Genomic DNA, 20,592 nt, shown 5'->3' on the forward strand with positions numbered 1-20,592 from the left:
GTGAGTTAAGTATAAATAAAATACTACTCGATGAATGATTGCCCAGTAAAATATTTATGAAAGTGTTTCATTCTCCAATTCGGGTTTTGTTTGGACTACAACTTTATAGTGAAGAATGAATAAATAAATAATATCACCAAAGTAACTCATATGTATGCATTTTATATAGATTCGACTACTCTCGCTGACGGAACATACGAGTTGGTGCCCGAGTCCGAGAGTGAGCAGCGTGAAGCTCAAGTTAATCTAACTAAAGCTGCGCAAGACCCGAACCAAAGTTCGGAAGAGCCCAAGGCTAACTACGCTCAGGAAGGCAAGCCCCGGAGCTTGTCCCGTCTATTTTAAATTTATGCAACTTATTGTAATTCCTATTGACTTGTGCATTTAAGTTTACAGGGGTTGATTGGAACCTTAGTTGCATGATCCTAGGTACCTATGCTTGAACACTAGTATGTGTAGGTCGCTAGTTGGCTATGCTAATGGTTCGGTAGAAGTCGAGTGATTTCCTATCACTCGCGAGAATTATAGGAGTTGGATGTTTACTACATGCTGCAACTATAAGGTCTACGGGCGGGGCTGTGGTACTTGTGATGCCCTGTCTGTTTAGTGAAATTTGATAAGGCCGTAGTGTGTGGTAGTGGCGGTTAAGCGTTTGAACGTACTAATCACATGTCGAGAAATATGGTAATCGGTAAGCATAAGTACCTGATTGGCCCGGCAAGTGGACTTTACTTTCACCTTCTTTGAACGTCGTTTCTCATGCGTGCACATGCGGGTGCAGAGTCGTCGTACTCTATAGTCGAGGACGGTGACCCTGATCCACGTCCCGGAAAGAAAGGGAAAATGTTGCACGTGTGACTTGCAAGGTTAACAAATTCGATTCGAATTGTCCGCCTCTCATGGATATTGGGACTGCTTAACCCTTTTGCCACATAGAGTAAGAAGTTGAACAATGAGAATGATGAATATGGTTGAATGATGAAAAATAATTGTTTTCCACCATGTATGCTATTGGATAGATGCTCACTTAGAATGGTCAATTGAACTAGAATTTTGAAGCTAAAATTGGAAATTAAGGATTTACTCTTAGTTGCTTTTCGGCGAAACAAACCCCTCCTGCCAAAAGCCTTGCATGTCTAGGTAGTAGGCTAAGTATATCCATAGTCGGGTAAGCCTTGCTGAGTATTAGTATACTCAGCCTTGCTTGTGGCTCAATTTATTTCAGGTGATACTTTTAAGGACATGATTGCTAGTTTGACTTGGCTGTGTACTCTGCCTCCTGGTTGGTCGGTGGAGTGGGACACGACTCCGGCCGATGGTGATAACAATGAGTGATGTCATGTACGGGCTTCATCGTGACATCCTGTATCGTCGTTTAGTTGAACTCGTTTTATTTTTCCGCTGCAAGAAACTCTAAACTATGTCTCAAGTTGAACTGTTGAACTTTATGTTTTCAAATATGTGTTGAACTATGTCTTTCAAATTCGAACCTTGTCTGTAATATTATTTATGTTTAGACTCTGTGATGTAAGAATTTGTGAAATGTTGTACTCTCTGGACTCACCTTCGTGTGAGTTGCATGTAAGCTTTGGGTTTCGATTAATGCATACGTGGATTCTTCGGGATTTTACCCCACAGCACTGCCAGATTACTCCGTTTGAAGTGCGTGTTAACCTGTATTGTCTTTATGGTGATGGTTAGCGCACTTGAGCCGGATTAATTCGGGCGGTTCTGCCACACCTGTCGCCCACTCCGTCCCGTACGAAGGCGTGGGACGGTCACGTCCCTGACTTCTCGGGGCCACGTCTGGCGATCAGCTTTTGACCGGAGACGCTCCCAGTTTCACGGAGACCTGTAGCTGTGGGCCGAGTGGGCTCCTCCGGGAGGGACGGTGATTCCTTGTTGACGGTCGGGCAAGGCGGAACTCCTTCGCGGAGGTCGGGCGAGGCGGAGCTCCCTCGCGGAGGTCGGCCGTGGTGGTTCCCCTCCCTCGAGGGTCGGGGGTCAGGCGAGCCGGTACTCTTACGAAGGAAGTGGGCTATTTTCCCCATGCTGGGCCGTCCGGCCCATTGGGCGTTGCTCCGGGTCTGATTGCCCCGTATTATTACTTGGTTCAATTACTTTGGCGAGCGATGTTAGGTACCCGTTATTTTTACCCCCAACAATTTGCATGCTTAGTTAGCTATATTTAATTAGTGCTTGCTCGTACTAATTCTTTGTGGTAATTCACATGTTTAATTGCCTTGGGTTAATTAGCAATATTTGTTAGTCTCTCCATGCTTGTTTAAGTGAACGCTTTTTGTCACTTTGATAGATCATTGCTTCGGCCTTGTGTTATGCCTCGTTCAGATAAATTGGTTTTCAATTGCTTCCACTTTACGTCGAGTTTTTCCTAACCGTTTTGCCTCAAGATAGGCCTTTATATCATTGTTCTTTTTGTGAGAAAGATGGGCATCATGAGAGATTCTGCTATCGCCGTGCAAGACGCATGAGGTGAGCTCGGTCCTCTAAACATTTGGTTGTTCATAGATATTCTAATGGCATGAACACTTGTGAGCCTAGTAAGAAGTCACACCTTGTTGATGGATTTTATGGCTCCTTTTCTAATGGGTTAGGTCATGATCGTGGACAAGTTTCTAGTGCTTCTTGTGTTGATCCACAACATGGTTCTCATGGTGCTTGTGTTGGTTCTTCTCTTAAGACCTCACGGGATCATTGCCTTTTTGCTAGTGGTAGTACTCGTTCTTCCTCTCGAGTTGCTCCTTTGAGGCATGGATCTAAGAGTGTTTCAAAATCATCTCATTTGAATCGGCATTTGCATCATGCTAACCCACGTGATAAGTTGAGTGCTTCTTTTACTCGTGTGGCCAAGTCTTGAGTTCCCAAGTTCATGCTTGCTAACCCTTCGAAATCCAAGACTCGGACTTTTTTGTTCTCTCATGTGTAGGTACGAGGATGAGGGTGGAGAACATGAGCTCGATGGAACTTGAACTTTGCCTTGAGATGATAAAGACTTGATGGTTCTCCATGCCTTTTGCATGTGACCTCTACGAGGCTTTGTACATTACACTTTGTGAGTTTTGAACCTATACACTATTATGCTCACTTGTATACTATTTGCATGGTTTGCTTATATCATGCTTTCATAGCTTTCTAGCATATTTTATCTTTGCTTATCTTGTATTGTGCTAGTTGTGTATATACATTGGTAGGCTAGCCACCTTTCTAGTTAGCATGTGTTATTCATATATATCTTATCATACTTGCTTTGTAAGATCTTGGTGAATTAGTCACATAGTGTGTGATCCATATGAACTTTGTGTCTTGATCTCTATACGCTTGATTTTTCATATGCTTCAATTGTTCAAAATGGCATGTTTTTCATTTGGCATCATTTCTGGTTTGTAAATAGCGTTGGTAAACAGGAAAAATATGCATTCGAGGTTCAATTTTAATGATGTACTATATTACACTACTAAAAAAATATTTACTGAGTCGGGCAACCGCCTCGGAGCTACCGCCACGATTAATCCAGTGTTAACTGAGGCGGTTTTATTGCCCGCCTCGCTTAATAAAAAAATTTAAAAAGAAAAAGCCCGACAGGCCCATCTCGGGCCCGCCAAGCCCATCGCCACCGTGCCCCACGCCGCCGCCACCGCCGCCGCAGGCCACAGCTACCGCGTGCTCCTCCGCCTCAGGCCGCGGGCGCCGCCGCCGCCGCGTGCTCCTCCGCCTCGGGCCGCCGACCCCGCGGGCTCCGCCCCTGCGCGCCATGTGCTCCGCTGCCGCGTGCTCTGCCCCCGCCCCCGCGGGCTCGCTGCGCCGCACTCCTTGCGCCGTCCCGGCCTCGCGCCGCCGTGAGGAGCGCCACTGCTGCCAGATCAGAGAGAGGAGAGAAGAGGGGCCGACGCGGCGGAGGAGCTCGAGGGAGAGGCCGCGACCACGCCGTCGTCTGCGTGCAACCTTCCCCATCCCCGCCGAATCTGGCCTCGGTGGCCGCCCACCGCGCCGCACGCTCGCCGGGAGGGAAGAGTGGCGGGCACGCTCACCAGAAGTGGGAGGAATTGGGAGAGGTGCGGAGGCACGTGTGGGTATGGGAGAGGAGGGGTGGGCTTCTAGGGTTTGTTTCTTTTATATACTCGTTCTTAGCAATTGTGTTTATTTGGACTTTGTTTGGGCTTGTCTATTAACCGAGGCTGACCTTTATAAGTGGCCCGCCTCCGAAAATATGACTATCAACCGAGGCGGTCACGTTAAGGCTCTCCACCTCGGTTAATTGATTTTGCGAGGTGGTTTTTTCGAACCGCCTCGGTTGATAAAAAAATGACCGTCTCGGTTAATCGAAGGCATTAACCGAGGCGGTTTTTTAATGTGCCTGCCTCCGAGACAATTTTAAAGTGCCTCGGTTAATGGAATTTTGTAGTAGTGTTAATTATGCTTTGTAATGATACATGTGTGTGTTTTACTTCCACATTATTTAATTTTATGTGCGTAATTATTTATATTTATGAAACGTGTTCTATGTCATTTGATCATGAACTAGCTTGATAGAACAAAATTGCGGAAATCCAAATTTAAAAAAATACCGAGAAACAAATTCGAATAATTAAACTTCAAATTGCTGAATTTTTTGGTGGGCTGGAAAAATATATTTCCATAGATGGGTACTGGCTCCTATAAACAGTTATTTTAATTGTGGAAAGCAGAGGTTGGTGCAGCATCAGCTCCTAAAAATACTATTTTATCCATCCCTACAAACTGTTTACGTAGCAGCGTGAGTTACCCTGCTGGTTAACTAGTGTAGAGCATCTAGTCGTTGTTATTACCGAGGGTTCATATATAATGGTTCTCGTGGACCCACCCTTGGCGTGTGGACTTGATTTGTTTGTGACAACATGGTCATCATATATAATCATCGTCATAGAGTCTGGTAGTATGCAAGACTTGGCGAGGCTGGACAAGTCATCATAGAATATGATCTTTCATGCTGATGACGACAACCAATTAGGTCACTGATGATGCTCAAATTTTATATAGTGACAGTGGGAGACTCGTAAAACTTGTTAACTCAATTTTGTCTTGACCTAGATTTGGATGAAAAAGGGAAGGCCATGAATCTTTTCCTTGAACAAACACTTGCTGTCAGAGAGGAGAGATAATTAATATGATGATCAACTTGTTCCTTTTGTCACTGAAAAAAAAATGGAATCTTCTATGTAAATCAATGTATAGAGAAATCATAAAGGGGTCCTTCCAATTAATTAATAATTTTTTGTGGAAATTAAAACTCCCCTTAAAAGTAAAAGTCTTTCTATAGTTCCTTCACCGGGGGGTTATTATAACTAAAGTTAATCTAGTTAGACGAAATTGGCACGGAGCGAGAAATGTTGTTATTGTAATAATAATGAAACTATACAACATCTCTTTTTTTGAGTGTCATATGACTAGATTAATTTGGAGAATAATTCATACCACCTTTGGCCTACAAAAACCTAACAATGTAATTCATATGTTTGGGACTTGGCTACAAGGAATTATGTGGAAGGAAAAGAGTTTAATGCTTACAGGTGTAAGTGTTGTTTGTTGGGCTATGTGGCTAAGCAGAAACGATATTGTTTTTGATAACGTGAACCCACAACCTTGTTTACAGATCCTTTTCAGGGCGACATACTGGATAAGATTTTGGGCTTTGCTTCGGAGAGAGGACGACATGAATACTATACCAGAGAATTGTCAAGTTTTGGAGTCCAAGGCTATGGAGATCTTCGCAAGAAATGAGTGGCGGTTTAGTAATAGGCTTCGTTTATAATAAGCTGTTTACTAAATTTTGTGACAATGTGATCATCATAATTTATATATTTGTAATAATCATAGAGTTGGTAGGGTGCCAAAGACTTGGCGAGGCTAGACAAGTCATCATAGAATCAATATGATTTTTTTTGGGCGGAAATATAGAATCAATATGATCGACAATAATATTGATTGCAATCAATTATGTTACTAAAGCTCAGATTTTACATAATGACCATGCGACGACTCATAAACTTTGTAAACTCACCGGCCATCCCCGGTCGTTACATGATGGGATGGATGGAGTATTTGAAAATGGCAATCGCCACATGTGGCGGGAACAAGTTTATATATATGAAAGACCAGGACTTCAGACTCTCCGCCTCATTCGTTCATTGCTCCAGTCCAATCAACAATCATCACTCCCATTTCCCATCTCCGCCTCCTCCCCCACTTGCCCACACGACGTAGTAGGCATGGCGACGGCGGCGCAAGGCGAGGCACTGCTGCCTCCGTACAAGGACGCGTCGGCTCCGGTGGAGACACGGGTGCGTGACCTGCTGGGCCGCATGACGCTGCGGGAGAAGGCGGCGCAGATGGCCCAGGTCGAGCGCACCGTCGCGTCGGCGCGCGCCCTCGCGGAGCTCGGCGCCGGAAGCGTCCTCAACGGCGGCGGCAGCGCGCCCGGCGACCGCTCGCCCGCGTGCTGGACCGGCATGGTCGACGGCCTGCAGCGCCTCGCGCTCTCGTCCCGCCTCGGCGTCCCCATCCTCTACGGCACCGACGCCGTCCACGGCCACAACAACGTCTACGGCGCTACCGTCTTCCCCCACAACGTCGGCCTCGGCGCCGCCAGGTACCGATCGACGGATCACGCCCTGTGATGCTGCACCTTCTTCGTTAACGTGTTGCATTGCACATCGTATTGCCGTTGATCGCACAGGGATCCGGAGCTCCTGCGTAAGATCGGCGAGGCGACGGCGCTGGAGGTCCGCGCCACCGGCATCCACTGGACCTTCGCACCCTGCGTCGCAGTGAGTAAAATACTAAATAAAATTTAAAACCAACCATGATTAACTGGTGGTGTTTGACTTGCGACGAGCTGTATCTGGTTCGGTTCGTGCCAGATCTGCCGGGATCCGAGGTGGGGAAGATGCTACGAGAGCTACAGCGAGGACCCGGAGACGGTGCGCTCGTCGACCACCATTGTTGCCGGCCTGCAGGGGCAGCCACCAGCCGACCACCCTCATGGTTACCCGTTCCTGGCCTCGGTTAGGTACTTCAGTTCTGTGGCGATCTCACTGTGTTTTTCGTATGCCAGCGGCCTGTTTGTGATTGTGAGAAATGCATCAATGTGATCTTCAGGGAGAAGGTGCTTGCTTGTGCCAAGCATTTCGTAGGAGATGGTGGCACGGACAGGGGAATCAACGAGGGGAACACCATCTGCTCCTACGATGATTTGGAGAACATCCATATGGAACCTTACCTTGACTGCATAGCTCAAGGGGTGGCAACGGTGATGGCGTCCCACTCCAAGTGGAACGGGGAGCGGCTGCATTCGTGCCGCTATTTGCTGACAGATGTTCTCAAGGGCAAGTTAGGCTTCAAGGTAGCAGCACAGAGTACCGTCGTGGACCGGTATCTAACGTTTTAAGCTTAAGTTGGGGCAATGAGGTCTTGACGTGCGTGGCCCTCTTCTTGTTCAGGGTTTTGTGATTTCAGATTGGGAGGGCATTGACAAGATCTGTGAGCCTCGAGTTGCTCAAGGGTCCGATTATCGGTATTGCATTAAGCAGTCGGTTAATGCTGGGATGGACATGGTATATATGGTTGCTGAGTGTTCACATAAATACATTTTGCAGATGATGCTGGTTCTGATTGCCTGGACTGAACAATCTACAGATTATGATACCTTACAGATTTGAAGAGTTTCTGGAGAATCTAGTGTTCTTGGTGGAGACATGGGAGATACCTATGTCTCGGATTGATGATGCGGTCGAGCGGATTCTTAGAGTCAAGTTCATTTCTGGAGTGTTTGAGCATCCATTTTCAGATCCATCTCTGCTGGACATAGTTGGTTGTAAGGTAAGATGTTCTACTTTTCGATCTTTCTGTTTTTTCTTCAATTATTCTACTTATTTTTATGTTGAGTTGCCCCACAATTGATATCACCAACCATATACAATAGATTAAGTAGTTAATATCTTTCAGGAACATCGGTTGTTGGCGCGCGAGGCTGTTCGCAAGTCTATCGTACTTCTAAAAAATGGCAAGAATCAGAAGGAACCATTCCTTCCATTGGCCACAAATGTAAAAAGGATACTGGTTACCGGAACTCATGCTGACGATATTGGACTTCAGTGTGGTGGATGGACAGTAGGATGGAATGGAGACAGTGGAAAAGTAACTCCTGGTAAGAAGAAACTCACAGCTGCATAAATAAAATATTTTTGTTTTGCTTGCTTCATTTTTTTATACTATCAAACTCTTGTGCATGTACCCATAAACTTTTTGTGCTTCCGATGATAAAACTGAGGGGCATTAACCTTCCATGTGTAGAAAACGTACCAATTATGGGTCTAGAAAATATGTTTATAATTCTTTAGTGTGGAGGACCCTAATACTTTAAGGTAGTGCGAAGAACTCATGCATATGGTTATCATGTCAGAAATTAGCATTGCTGCCCTCTTTCACAAAGAAATGGTAATTATTTAATTTGAGATGAAGTGGCCTCAATCTTGAAGGGACAGTTTTATCTTGGACATGTCTGTTATCAGTGGTGGACATACGATGGATTGCTATTATATCAACTTCGATTATTTTCTCTTAAAAATTGAAATTTATAGTTTCACTAGATGACAAGAGTATAAAAGTCTGCTATTTTTTATATTTTAGAAAAAAAGGTTATTTATGCTATCTGAACTAACAGGAACAAGCATACTGGACGCCATAAAAGAATCAGTGGGAGTGCAAACTGAGGTTGTGTATGAGGCATGTGCAACAGAAGCTACAATTGCAACTGGGGAGTTTTCCTACGCTGTTGTTGTGGTTGGAGAGGTTCCATACGCTGAATCTGTAGGAGACAGAACTGACCTTAGTATCCCGTTTAATGGGTCTGACCTTATCACCCGTGTTGCAAGTACAATCCCTACCCTTGTCATTGTTGTATCTGGAAGGCCCCTGGATATTGAAACACAAGTTCTGGAGAAGATTGATGCGCTAGTTGCTGCCTGGCTACCTGGAACTGAGGGCATGGGAATTGCTGATTGCCTATTTGGACATCATGATTTTGTTGGCACGTTGCCTGTGACGTGGCACAGATCTGTTGATCAATTGCCTCTAAATGCTGGACATGCTAACTATGACCCTTTATTCCCTGTTGGCTATGGGTTGAAAATGTTTGAAAAGTGAAGACAATTCAACATAAACAGTAATTTCCTGTTGGCAGTTGGCACAGGTTTTGGCGTTTTGCTATACATTGGCATCACTGTGATAGTTTTTAATATATAATAATCTCTGTATCCATTGACAGTTGGAAACACTTTGAGAAATAATATCATGTGGCAGTGTGCATTGCTATGCGTCCAAATGATGATATTCCTCACGTACATTGCTACTCTTTCAATCACCTATCAACATTAGTTCACTTGATTTCCCTAGACCAGGTATTGCTTTGTTCATCAAAATTTCCAATGAAGCTGGAAACGATGAACAGACGATGGTAAGAATTAATATGGTAAATATATAGCAGTTGTTCATGTAGTCACTCTTTATGACATTTTTGAGGATTTGGGGTTATTGTAGGCAAGCTATAATAGTACAAAATAAAGGTTTTTGCCTAGTACATATACATAGCACCCTATGGCTAGGGGTGGTAATGGGCCATGGCCCTAGTGGTCTCTTCACAGCCCAATATGAATAAGCTGGCTCTTAAATTTTTAAGGCCAAAATCTAGGGCCCTTTACCACCCCTACTCTATGCCATCTGCAGTATAATTACTTGACTTGACTATGGCCCTGTTTGTTTCCGCTTTTCTAAACTTCGCTTTTCTGAGAATCAGAATTCTGAGATAAGCCTGCTGTCTGGAGAATCGGCTGTCTGAATAAGCTGGGTGTTTGGCAATCCTGATTATTTTGAGTCGATTCTCTGAGTTGAGTGATAAAATGTCCGAAATGCCCTTGAGGCTGATAACATCTCATTTTTTGCTGAATACGAGTAGAATTCAATAATTCTTATATTCTCTAAGTATCTTAACTACATAATTGTATTACTATTAGATCAAATAGATTAATATCATAATATACCAATACATGTTCCAGCACAGACCACTAATCTGCACAGACCACTAATCTCAGACTAATACATCTCATTTTTTCTAAGTATCTTAGACCATGACGCCACTAATCTGCAGCATACCAACAGGTTCAGTGCGGCGGTGCGGAGCTGCTCCGGCAGGGGCGCCAATAGGGTCCAGCGGCGCTGCTGTTCTAGGGCGGCGACAGCAGTAGACCTGCACTGACAGGGGCAGCAAAATCAGGAGCTGGCGGCTCTGCACAGCGGCGGCGGGCGGCGGCACTGCACAGCAAAAAAGGGGCGGCGGCTCAGCACAACAAAAAAGGGGCGGCGGGCGCACCTTCACTGACTGCTCTGCATAGCAAAAAAAAAGGCACGGAGGAGCGACGCCGGGAGCCCACGGTAGCGGCGCTGCAGAGGGTCGCCGGCGTAGGGTAGGGGCGGCAGCGATAAGGGGCGGCGGCGCGATTCTGTCGCAGATCCGGGCGCGAATCGGCAAGGAGGACCGAGGCCGGGAGCCCAGGGCGGCGGCGCTGCAGAGGGCCGCCGGTGCAGGGTAGGGGCAGCGGTGGTAAGGGCCGGCGGCGCAGGGGATGAGGGGACGGGAGGACAGAGGGGTCGGGAGGAAAGAAGGCTCGCTTCTCCCGTATGCGAGGTTGGGGAGGCGTTGGCCAGAATCGTGTTTTACATTGTATCAGCAATTCGCAGGGAAGCGGCGTTTGCGACAAGCGAAAAAAAAAGCAAGGCGTTTGGGTGGGATTTTAGATTATTTTCATCCAGAATCAGCTTTTAATCGGAAACATACACCCCCTATAGAGTAGTCTAATATATATAAGTCCATCCTTTATATAAGTCCATCCTTTATTTGCAAAACCCCTCTTAGATTCTGCTGAAATTAACCCACAATCCATCTTTGGTTATTACACAAAATAATTCTCGGACTTTCACAAAATAAACCCACAGACCAACCCTTCGCTTTATCGATTTACAAAATAGACTTCTTTTCTGCACAAAATTAATCCACGCCCATTTTTTCCACTATTTCACAAAAAGGAGCCTGATTTTCCCATAAAATCAATCCATGCTCCACCTCATGATACATTATTATTGAAAAAAGAACCCTCATATCTTACACAACTAACCCGCTTCAATCTGAGACCTAACGAAAAAAGTACGAACCCTCTAGCAATATATTATTTCTAATACTGAAACTACTTTCATAAATAAAGTAGCACAACATTGTTGACGTTTCGTAGCATCACGATTAGAATCCGCAAGCGCATGGATATCGTCGTAGCCTTCAAGAGTATTCCAGGTATCGTATCCATAGGGGAACATGATTATATATTATCTAAGGCTTGAATTGTTTAAGAACACCACAATACCGGAGAGGTAAGGGGTAGAGAGGACTTCTATGGGTAAGATTCAAAGGTAAGATATCACTAACTAGTTGTTTACTTCGGGCTACCAATTTTGCTTGGAAAAGACCAGGAGCTCTGATAATACAGCTACTGCAATATACTCGAATATGGAGGATTTCGCTGGCACAAAACAGGGCTGTCACCACCTGCAGTGTACCTATACAAACCGTGGGGCTATATCCCAACCAACATGTAGAGTCTAGTCTAGACACCACGTCTGCACCATCTTCTACTAAATCTAGAGAGGATCAAGAGCATTTGTCTCTATCAGGAGTCTTACTCTAGAGGCATCCACTAATAAACTAGGGAACTATTGATCCGGCAAACAACTAAGGAACAACCACTACTTGACTAAGTAGTGCTACTTCCGCGGGGGCGGGGGGTGGGGGGTGTTGGTGTAACCGGCACCTCCTTGACTCCCTCTCATTTCTCCCTATTTCTTTAGCACTACCTAGGCAGCACTACACCTCTAAGGTAAGCTTGTACCTCCAAAAGCGAGAGGAGAGTTGAAATGTGAGATGTCTCCATTTGAGCCTCCCCCTCTAGTATTTATAGAAGGGAGCCATGGGTTGCTAGGGTGCTAGTGGAAGGCCGGGGCAGCTTGAACCGACATTGTCCACCAACGAGGAGACACCACGTGAAAGATGGGAGGCGATGGCGTCTAAACCCTGTCGGTCCGAGGGTCGGCCGACCTGGTGTGGCCACCAACCGTCTTGCCCTTTGGAGGTGAGGCTGACAGGTGGTTCCCACACACAGAGAAGAGTGCATGGCACATTTCCTCCTTGTACACGGCTGCCAAGTGGGCCCTTTAATCCTCGTGCCTGCATCTGATTGGTCGAGAAAGTGTTGCCTCGAATTGATGATGTGTCCATGCTCATGGGCTGTATTTTCTTCTCATGTGGGGTTGCCAAGCATAAGCAACCTGCATACAAGTATTCACCGACACTTTGTGAAATTTGTTAGCAATAACTCCTCCCACTAATGTTAACACTCGTCCTTTATGCATTCATGCGGGAGTGATGACTTGGATTCGGAATGTGAGAGCTACTTACAGTGGCCAATGGTGTACTCTGACTGGTCGGATTTTGTAGCATGGAGTCTGGAGCGTGTTTTACATGCATTTCTACTCAAATTCCGATATAGCAATATCTCCAAGAGGGAATGCAGAATTAGCTCTTTTTGATAAACATGCAGGTATGAGATTTAAATTCACTTGACTTTTAGCTCAGAATGACATTCAAAATGAGTTGTTATCAAACGTCAACAAGCATCTTGAACGCGGCGCTGAGACCAGAACTACTTACATGTGAAGGGCAATGCCAGAGCATTGCATGCGCACGCGGCGTTGGCCTCCCACTAACTGAATCGTCTCCTCCGCCTCATTCATTGTGGTTACCGGCTTAACGCTGCCAAGGCCCTAGGTGACTACGTTCCGGTAGCGCACCTTCATCGAAGGCCGCTCGCATGGAGGCACCCCTGCATGCGGCCATCAGTGCAGTGCCTCATGGAGGTGCCCCCATCGAGAGCTTCTGCCCCGACTCTGCTTGTGCCAGTGCGCCACTGACCCGGCTTGGGTTTCCTCAAGTTGTATGATTCAAGAGAGATGGCAGGAACAAGAGGGGCTTCCTCACTAGTAGAAATAGTAGCATCCATGATGTTTTTGCATATGACATTTTGAATTTCATCATTGAACAAATTCCATCTATGACGAAAATTCCAGGTTCGTCATAGGTCCTCGTCTACATCCCTCGAACAGTGCTCAACCGTGACGAAAGTAAAAAATGCGTCACGTGAAAATAGGAATTTCATCGTTCATCATCGAAACCTTCAACCCCTATGGAACTAATAGAACAACATTTCATATCATCATAAAAAGGTGTGCCAATTAACTCTTCGTACCTATGATCAGCGTGATTCGTCATAGAATCAGACCGACTGTCACATTGCTGGCTGACTGGTCCAGTTTGTGTAGCTGGCAGCCACGTGTAGGAGTGCAGGGTAGCGGGCCGACGTGGTTTACACATGTAACCGGGGTCCAGCTCGATCCGGCCCAGGAAGAGAAACAGGCCCGCATTGAAAACATGTGTGGCGAACATGGGCCACGGGTTCACGCTAGACATTTGCCACTTCCCGCGCGACGGTTCATTTTCCCGCGCGCCTCCCCTGAACTTGCCGGTGACCGCGTCCCTTCTCCGTCAATTTCACCACGGTTATAAATACAAATCCTGAGAAAATCGGGAAAATCAATCTATACCTTCTCATCTACTCTAGTCTCTATCATCCTCCAGTCTCTCAATCTCCATGGCCGCTCAATCTCAATCTTCCATGGGTAGGAAGAACAAGCGCCTGGCAGATGGAGCTCCAGAAGGCAATCTGCCGCTCCATGCCTGCCTTCTCCGGTAAGGGTAAGAAGATCTTAATCCTGTGTGGCCTCATGTATATGTTCATACCACTAATTCTGTTCTGTTCATACAGGACCATCTGTATGGCCGGCTTGGTATGCAGGGGTGCTCGCGGCGCCAAATCCGCAGTCGCAACAAGTTTCTCTGGCGGCTCCGGCGACTTCTACAACGGAGACGATGCTCGGCGCTACCTCCGTTGGTGGAAGGGGACACGCGACCTCTACTCCGAGGCAACTCGTGAGATTGTGCGTTTCCAGCTCTACTTGGAGGTCACCAGGCCGCCCTGACCGCCGCCGAGGGTGAGGCCTCCACCGCTCGGGCGATGCTGTCCGCTGCTGATGGCAGAGTTGCAGGTACGGTTCTTCTCTTTGAGCATAATTAATTCTCCATGAAGATTATTTGTTCCCATTAATAAACATCTTTTTTTCTGCATGGAAATTATAGACCTGGAGGCACAAATTCAGGCCCTCCACCAAGCGGCGAATAGCGCCGCCACCACAGTGAACGCTAGAGGTGACCTGCTGGTGGACCGCCTGCAGGACATCCCCAACCGCACCAGGCAGATCGCCACCCATGGTGTTCGGCAGGGGGTTGCAACTACTCTAGCTGTGGCGCAAACCTGTACCAGGCGCAATCTTCTCCTTTTGGAGCCTGTATTCCCTAAAGGAGAAGGGCGAGCAGGCTTCGATGATCTCGTTGTGCAATTTGATGTAACCACTAACACAATCGCCAATGAAGTCAGCGCTAATAGTATTGTAACCAAGGTCTTCCTTGGTGAACATTAGATTGTATCTGAAACATAATGAACAAACAATCCAATCTTTTGCTAATTTCATGAATGAACACAACTGTGTGCAAATCCAGTACAGCAACAATTTCATGACAAGTCCGAATGTGCAATAACAGGCAACAAGACACACGTCCGAAAACAATAATGCATACTCCTAGAGATCATCGTCCTCGTCATCATCATCATCACCATTCCCATTGGCGTCAGTGTCAGTACAATAATCCAAGATAGTGTCATCTCCATCATCCTCATATTCCTCCTCGTCTTCCTCATCATCTGCTGAAACTCCCATTACAAGATCTACAAAATTAGCTTCAATGACGTCTGCATCCTCATGCTGGTGCACATCACCAGCAGCATATTCATCGCCCTCATGGACTGCATGCTCCGTATCAAAACATTAATCATCTTGGTGTACGTCCCCATCCTTTTTAGGCACATCATAAATGCCCATGTGCTCAAATTTTTGCACAACTCGCCAATCGTTGCCTAAAGCATTATCCTGCAAGTAAAATGTCGTTTCTGTTGCGAGAATAAAAGGGTCAGACTTGTACCAAAATGAGTTGATGTTGATGGACTCGAAATGTCCATCATCTTTAATGCCTACAGTTTTTCCCTCTTGATTGTACCAGTCGCATCGAAATAGGACCACTAACCGACGGTGTTGCAGATTAGAATTATATTGCAACTCTATTACCTCTTTGAGAACACCATAAAATTCAATTGTCTCGCCTCTATGTGTCCCCTTGGCCATGACACCACTATTCTGTGTTTTTAGGTGTTTCTCCTGGGCAACTGTGCTATAGCGGACTCCATTGACTCTGCAAGCTGCACACGTCTTGACTCGGAGATCAGGACCACAAGAGAGTACAAACAATCCCTGGCTGACCGCATTAGGATCCTCTCCACGCTGCTCCGCGATCTACAACCAAGCATATAATAAAGTTGTATGTGGCTATCGTAATGCCACTGATGACTTACATAAATGATTGGATGACAACAAATTACATGATGCTTAAACCATTCAGCAAACTCTATCTCATGCCTTTTGTCAACATCACGTACTCCTTGTTGCACCAACAATTCCCTGTGCTTCCGAGCTAGGACTCGGTGTCGGCTGTACTTCTTCTTATTGTCTTCCCTCATGGCACGGGAGTTGGCCTTTCCAACGACATGATCCCTGACCTCATTCGGCCTAGTTCATCGGCTCGCCAAGCTGGGGCAAACAGGGCATCGGAAGGTGCCATCACCATGGCTGATGATGCGCAGAGCAGGGCCTCGGGGTACTGCTCTGTGATAGCCCCGTCGGTAGTCGTCGTCCGGCTCCGTCTCCGTCTGGGTGTCGGAGTCGGAGTCGAATGCCTCAGCAGGAATGTTGACCATGGAGGTGGACGTACTTGGCGGCGATGAAGCAGTGGAGGTGGACGAGGATGGAGCCACCACCGCCGAAGAATGCTGGGAACGTGGTGGGGAGCCCGCAGCCCCTCCGCGGCCTACATTGGTGGACGACGGCTGGTGCCCGAGGTCGCCGACATCGTCGGAGTGGGGCGAGCGCCTAGAGCAGGACGGCAAACCTCCACGCATCATGCCGAGATAGTGGTAGTCAAAATGGCGAGGACGCCGATGGTCCTGCAAATGTCGATTTAAAGGAGTTCGTGGCTTCCACGAGAAGTCAACCGATTTGAATAAATGAGTTCGTGGCTTCCACGAGAAGTCAACCCGCACTGGAGAATAGCAACCGAGCCGGCAACCGGCTGCGGCCGTACTTGGGATCTGAATCATCAGCCATCGATGGGCAGATGGATGGCCACGAGGAATCGGAATGGACTAGCAAAAAGGCCCATGGTAGGTTTCCGGCCCATTTAACCCAACGGTCTACATATTGACCGTTTAGACTTTCAAGTGATTTAAAAAGTATGTTCAAATTGAACTACGTGTCCCTCCAATAGAATCCATAAAATATTAGAAAAATTATAATCAGGATCATATATAGCAGCATAAGCCAAGTGCTGCATATGGAATGAATATTCAATTGGTTGGTATGGGTAATTCAAACATCTTTGTCAAAGGAACTACAAAAGAAAATTAATAAAATCAAAAGTTTGTCAGAAAATCGTACAAACTAATACAGTAACAGAATGTAGGTTCATAATACTGTAAAAAAATCAAGTTGTTTTGACAAAGTTGGGTCATACATTGTTCAGAAATGGGTATATCACCCACATGGTTACCTATAACTCAACACCAAGTTTCAAGTTTCCATAGCACACAGCAATACATGTGAACTCATATACACTTCAAATTTGGACACAATGTCATATTTACCTTACAAATACCAAATATGAGCTTATATTTGTATTTTTTTATGAAAATTATGTTGTTTCTTTTAAGAACTTATGCGTACTAAACTACGCGATATGTACAAGATCTAAATAACAATACATAACTTTGGGATAACACAAATTAATTGAAAGAGGGCGATTTAATATAAAATTTCGAAAAAGAATAATCAAATTTCGAGTTAGTATGAGGGAGAAATACCAGTTACAAGTTTTTATTAAGGATTGAAAAGAGAAATATGAACTACATACGACCACTTTTGGATTTGAGCCAATCGCGCGCACCATTCATCCGGGATTCAATTCGAATCGACACGTGGGATCCTCTGGTCAGTGGGGCATCTGATCCGAAATTTTCGATGGGCGGCAAATACGCTGCCGAAGCCAAAAACATTTCCTCGAAATGACCCTTCTACCCTTAACCAAAAGGCACACCGCTACCCCATCTCTCAAGGGTATTTGTGACAATCTTCCCCAGCGCACTATATCAATAGCCCCTTGAATGAGTCCCCGCCTCCACCTCACACCTATCCCCATTCCCCTCCACCGAAGGCCACCGTGACGGAGTTTCCACTGCCTCCGCACCAGATCTACTTCCCCGTCGTCCACTACCTCCGCACCGGAGCTGCTTCCCCGTCGCCACTACCTCTGCACCAAAGCTGCTCCCCCATCGTCCACTACCTCCGCACAAGATCTGCTTCGCCGTAGGCCAGTACCTGCGTATTGGATCTGCTTCCCCGTTGGCCACTACCTCCGCACTAGAGCTGCTCCCCCCATAGGCCAATAGCTTCGACGAGCAGCTACCCCGACGATTGACCATGGTTGGTCCAGATATGCAAAATCCATCCTCTTTGCACAATCCTTCCCCTCGTCCTCCTCCTCTACGGAGCCTATAGTGCGTCTGTATTCGCTGTCGTGTCAGCAACTAGTCACCAGCCAGCCAGAAGTACTTTTGTCTCACAACAAATCTGTACCAGCCACCAGGCACAGCCTGCCAAACAAGATCAGGAGACACACACACAGAGAGGGGGGGGAGTAAGAAAGAGTGACATTTTTATTCTCTATGGGTACCTTTTGCTATGGATTATTGTATGGTCTAGTCTCACAGTGTTTCAGCACTCTGGACTGCTTTTCAACAAATTTGTGGTTGCTCTGCTCTGAACGTAGGTTACTAACACTTAAAATCTATTTTGCACATTTAAAAACCGTCTTGTGAATACGAAATGCAACGGAATGCCAACATCAGGGAAAACAACAGAATATTTGAGGAGCTTGGCCTTAGTGGTTTGGCATCAACTCTTAGTTCGTTGCCAACAAAAAAGCAACTTCAAAGGGGGGAGATTCAAGCACCAAGGGGAAGAGCTCTGGCAATAATGCTATGCAGGATGAAGGGTTTGATTTATCAGATTATATCCCTGAACATGAGGAGCCTGATGATGGAGATGACGATACAGACTTAGAAGAGGAAGCGACACCCTAGCAAATAAGGTGCATTTTCTATCTTGGCTTAGGGGGCGGGATGCGGGATTACATATTTCCAATGCCTATAGAAGCTGACTATTGCATGGAGTACATATCTGCAAAACATAATACTGCTTCTGAGTTATTCGTTTAAACAACTATTTTTTTAATTCAACAGGGCCCTATACGAACTCGGCGTCGGAAGGTGTCTGAAAAGACGAAGAAAAGACTTGCTGTCATGGCTCCTGGAGGGCAGACAATCCAAGAGGGTCAGGTTAATCCCACCAGCACAAGTTGTTAATGCAGCCTCATCAAGGATACTGACAGTGCTCAGGCAGAATCGACACCAGTTGCAGAAAATCAGGACTGGTCATATGCATATGATGGCGGCCTGGACGAAGATGAGGCCGAGGGCAATCCCATCCCCGAAGATGATCCCATATCCGAAGGTTGGTTCTTATGTTACCCTCAAGACTGTTGCACTAATGTTTGTATACTTGTTCAATAATGTGAATTTGAATTGCAGTACCTACACAAAGAGGTGGCCCGAGGAAGGCGAGGGAAGCAACCAGGGAAGTTATGCTTGACAGGATGACCAAAGCTATGGGGGGAAGGTTGCCCATAACTGTTGTTGAGGGGAACCTAAGGCCGCATGATCCGTTGCAAGCTGCCAAGTTTGCATCAGAGGCTGGTGTTATTGTTAGGGGTCAAGTTCCTATCTTGACCCATTGGAAAGAATACAAGCGACATACATAATATTTTGATGGCTTCATGGGAAAGCTATCTGTGAGTGTCTATCTGCTAGTTCCTCTTTTACATTGAACTCTTATATGGCCCTCATGTAACTCGGATGTTAATTAATCACCAGGGAAGGTTAGCAATTGACCCAAGCCACAAACCAACAAAAGATGCTTGTGTCAGTATATTCAAGTCAGCCATACGACAGAGGTGGTATAGGTTGAAGAAGAAATACTTTGTTGGCCGCCCTGCTAATGAGATCCCCACAACCTCTCATGTCTCCTACATGCCTGATGCACAGTGGTCTCCTATTTTTGTGGTGCGATGAACTATCTGTTGTGTTGTACTGAACTATATATCTGTTGTCTGTAGTGCTGTGATCAAATATATGTGGTTGTAACTTATGTGGCTCTCTTTCTGTAATTTCCCGCCGCATCATTTCATCTGTGACAGAATGCAGTCCGTTCGGCTGGCTGGGCTGGAATGGAATGATAAAAATGAGCCTGGCGCCAGCCAGAACCAGCCCAGTAAAAAGTTCTGTGATGAAATGGTTTTGTGACGAAAGCACCACGTGCAACTATATGAAAATGACGCGTGGAACAACCGGAAACCGACACGTGGAACATCCATAAAACGTCACGTGCAGCACCTTGAAAGTGACACGTGGACCAATAGGCATGCGACACGTGGACACAAAGGGCACCGACACGTGGGTCACCGAGAGAATGACACGTGGCCGAATCGAGAAAGGACACATGAAAAAACTGGAAGATGACACGTATCAGTTGCTCATATCGCCATATGGACTGTTACCAGCTCGCCACGTACGTCGCTATCCTCTTTGTGACACGTGCTGCCCGCCAAGTTACCTGCCAGCCTGGACGAAGCCACGTGGAGCGCCAGCGTGTCCCATGGTGGCTGCCAGCGCGGACGTGCACACGTGGATCCGGGCGTCCAGTGACATTTCAGCGACGCGTCAACGAAGTAAAACTGGTTTCCCAACGAAATTTCCTTTTGTCGTGAAAAAAATTTAGTGACGTTTTAGCTATTTCGTCAAGGCAGACTTAACTCGATGCTCCATTTTTGACAAACCGAATTTTTCATAACTAATCATCAAAAATTCGTCACAGGATTCTTTACATGACGAAATTGGATCCTTCTGTGACGAAAGCTGTTCGTCATCGATGCATCGATTTCCAGTAGTGCCTGCTCGTGCAGCCCGTGCACTCTGTCAAACTACTCTCGCTGTTTCGCCTTTCCCGGGAACGTGGGAGAGGGAGACGAGATGGGGCCCAAAACGCTTGTAGTGAAGCAAAGTGGCGGCGCGGACGAAGGGTGGGGGCATAGTCATCAAGAAT

At 46.3% G+C, this 20,592-nt stretch overlaps 2 protein-coding genes and 1 long non-coding RNA gene across 3 annotated transcripts; 1 reads left to right on the plus strand and 2 right to left on the minus strand.

Moving 5' to 3' along the window:
• The first annotated feature begins 6,193 nt into the window (after positions 1 to 6,193).
• Positions 6,194 to 9,466, plus strand: LOC120699083 (beta-glucosidase BoGH3B-like). Its single transcript, XM_039982947.1, has 8 exons — positions 6,194 to 6,646; positions 6,734 to 6,824; positions 6,918 to 7,066; positions 7,156 to 7,399; positions 7,497 to 7,610; positions 7,693 to 7,875; positions 8,002 to 8,203; positions 8,720 to 9,466. The coding sequence occupies exons 1-8, from the start codon at positions 6,267 to 6,269 to the stop codon at positions 9,199 to 9,201; spliced, it is 1,845 nt and encodes a 614-aa protein (XP_039838881.1). The 5' UTR covers positions 6,194 to 6,266; the 3' UTR covers positions 9,202 to 9,466.
• Positions 9,467 to 10,006: 540 nt separating this feature from the next.
• LOC120701434 lies at positions 10,007 to 10,716 on the minus strand. Its single transcript, XR_005686098.1, has 2 exons — positions 10,424 to 10,716; positions 10,007 to 10,300 (listed from the first exon to the last, which is right to left on the minus strand). It is a non-coding gene; the product is annotated as an uncharacterized LOC120701434 (long non-coding RNA).
• A 4,134-nt stretch (positions 10,717 to 14,850) lies between these two features.
• On the minus strand, positions 14,851 to 16,283 carry LOC120700872 (putative uncharacterized protein YGR160W). The gene is made up of 2 exons (XM_039985079.1): positions 15,947 to 16,283; positions 14,851 to 15,074 (listed from the first exon to the last, which is right to left on the minus strand). The coding sequence occupies exons 1-2, from the start codon at positions 16,281 to 16,283 to the stop codon at positions 14,851 to 14,853; spliced, it is 561 nt and encodes a 186-aa protein (XP_039841013.1).
• Positions 16,284 to 20,592: the final 4,309 nt, after the last annotated feature.

This window comes from Panicum virgatum, chromosome 3K (assembly GCF_016808335.1).
Source record: "Panicum virgatum strain AP13 chromosome 3K, P.virgatum_v5, whole genome shotgun sequence".
NCBI classification, from domain to species: domain Eukaryota; kingdom Viridiplantae; phylum Streptophyta; class Magnoliopsida; order Poales; family Poaceae; genus Panicum; species Panicum virgatum.

What these genes read in the sequence shown, in the direction of transcription:
- LOC120700872 (XM_039985079.1), bottom strand. Translation starts at nt 16,283, where the DNA reads ATGATGCGTGGAGGTTTGCCGTCCTGCTCTAGGCGCTCGCCCCACTCC. An exon ending in TCTGCGCATCATCAGCCATG is followed by an intron (nt 15,075 to 15,946) that starts GTGATGGCACCT and finishes CGGAGCATGCAG; the next exon opens with TCCATGAGGGCGATGAATAT.
- LOC120699083 (XM_039982947.1), top strand. Translation starts at nt 6,267, where the DNA reads ATGGCGACGGCGGCGCAAGGCGAGGCACTGCTGCCTCCGTACAAGGAC. An exon ending in GTCGGCCTCGGCGCCGCCAG is followed by an intron (nt 6,647 to 6,733) that starts GTACCGATCGAC and finishes TTGATCGCACAG; the next exon opens with GGATCCGGAGCTCCTGCGTA. An exon ending in AGGGCAAGTTAGGCTTCAAG is followed by an intron (nt 7,400 to 7,496) that starts GTAGCAGCACAG and finishes CTTCTTGTTCAG; the next exon opens with GGTTTTGTGATTTCAGATTG.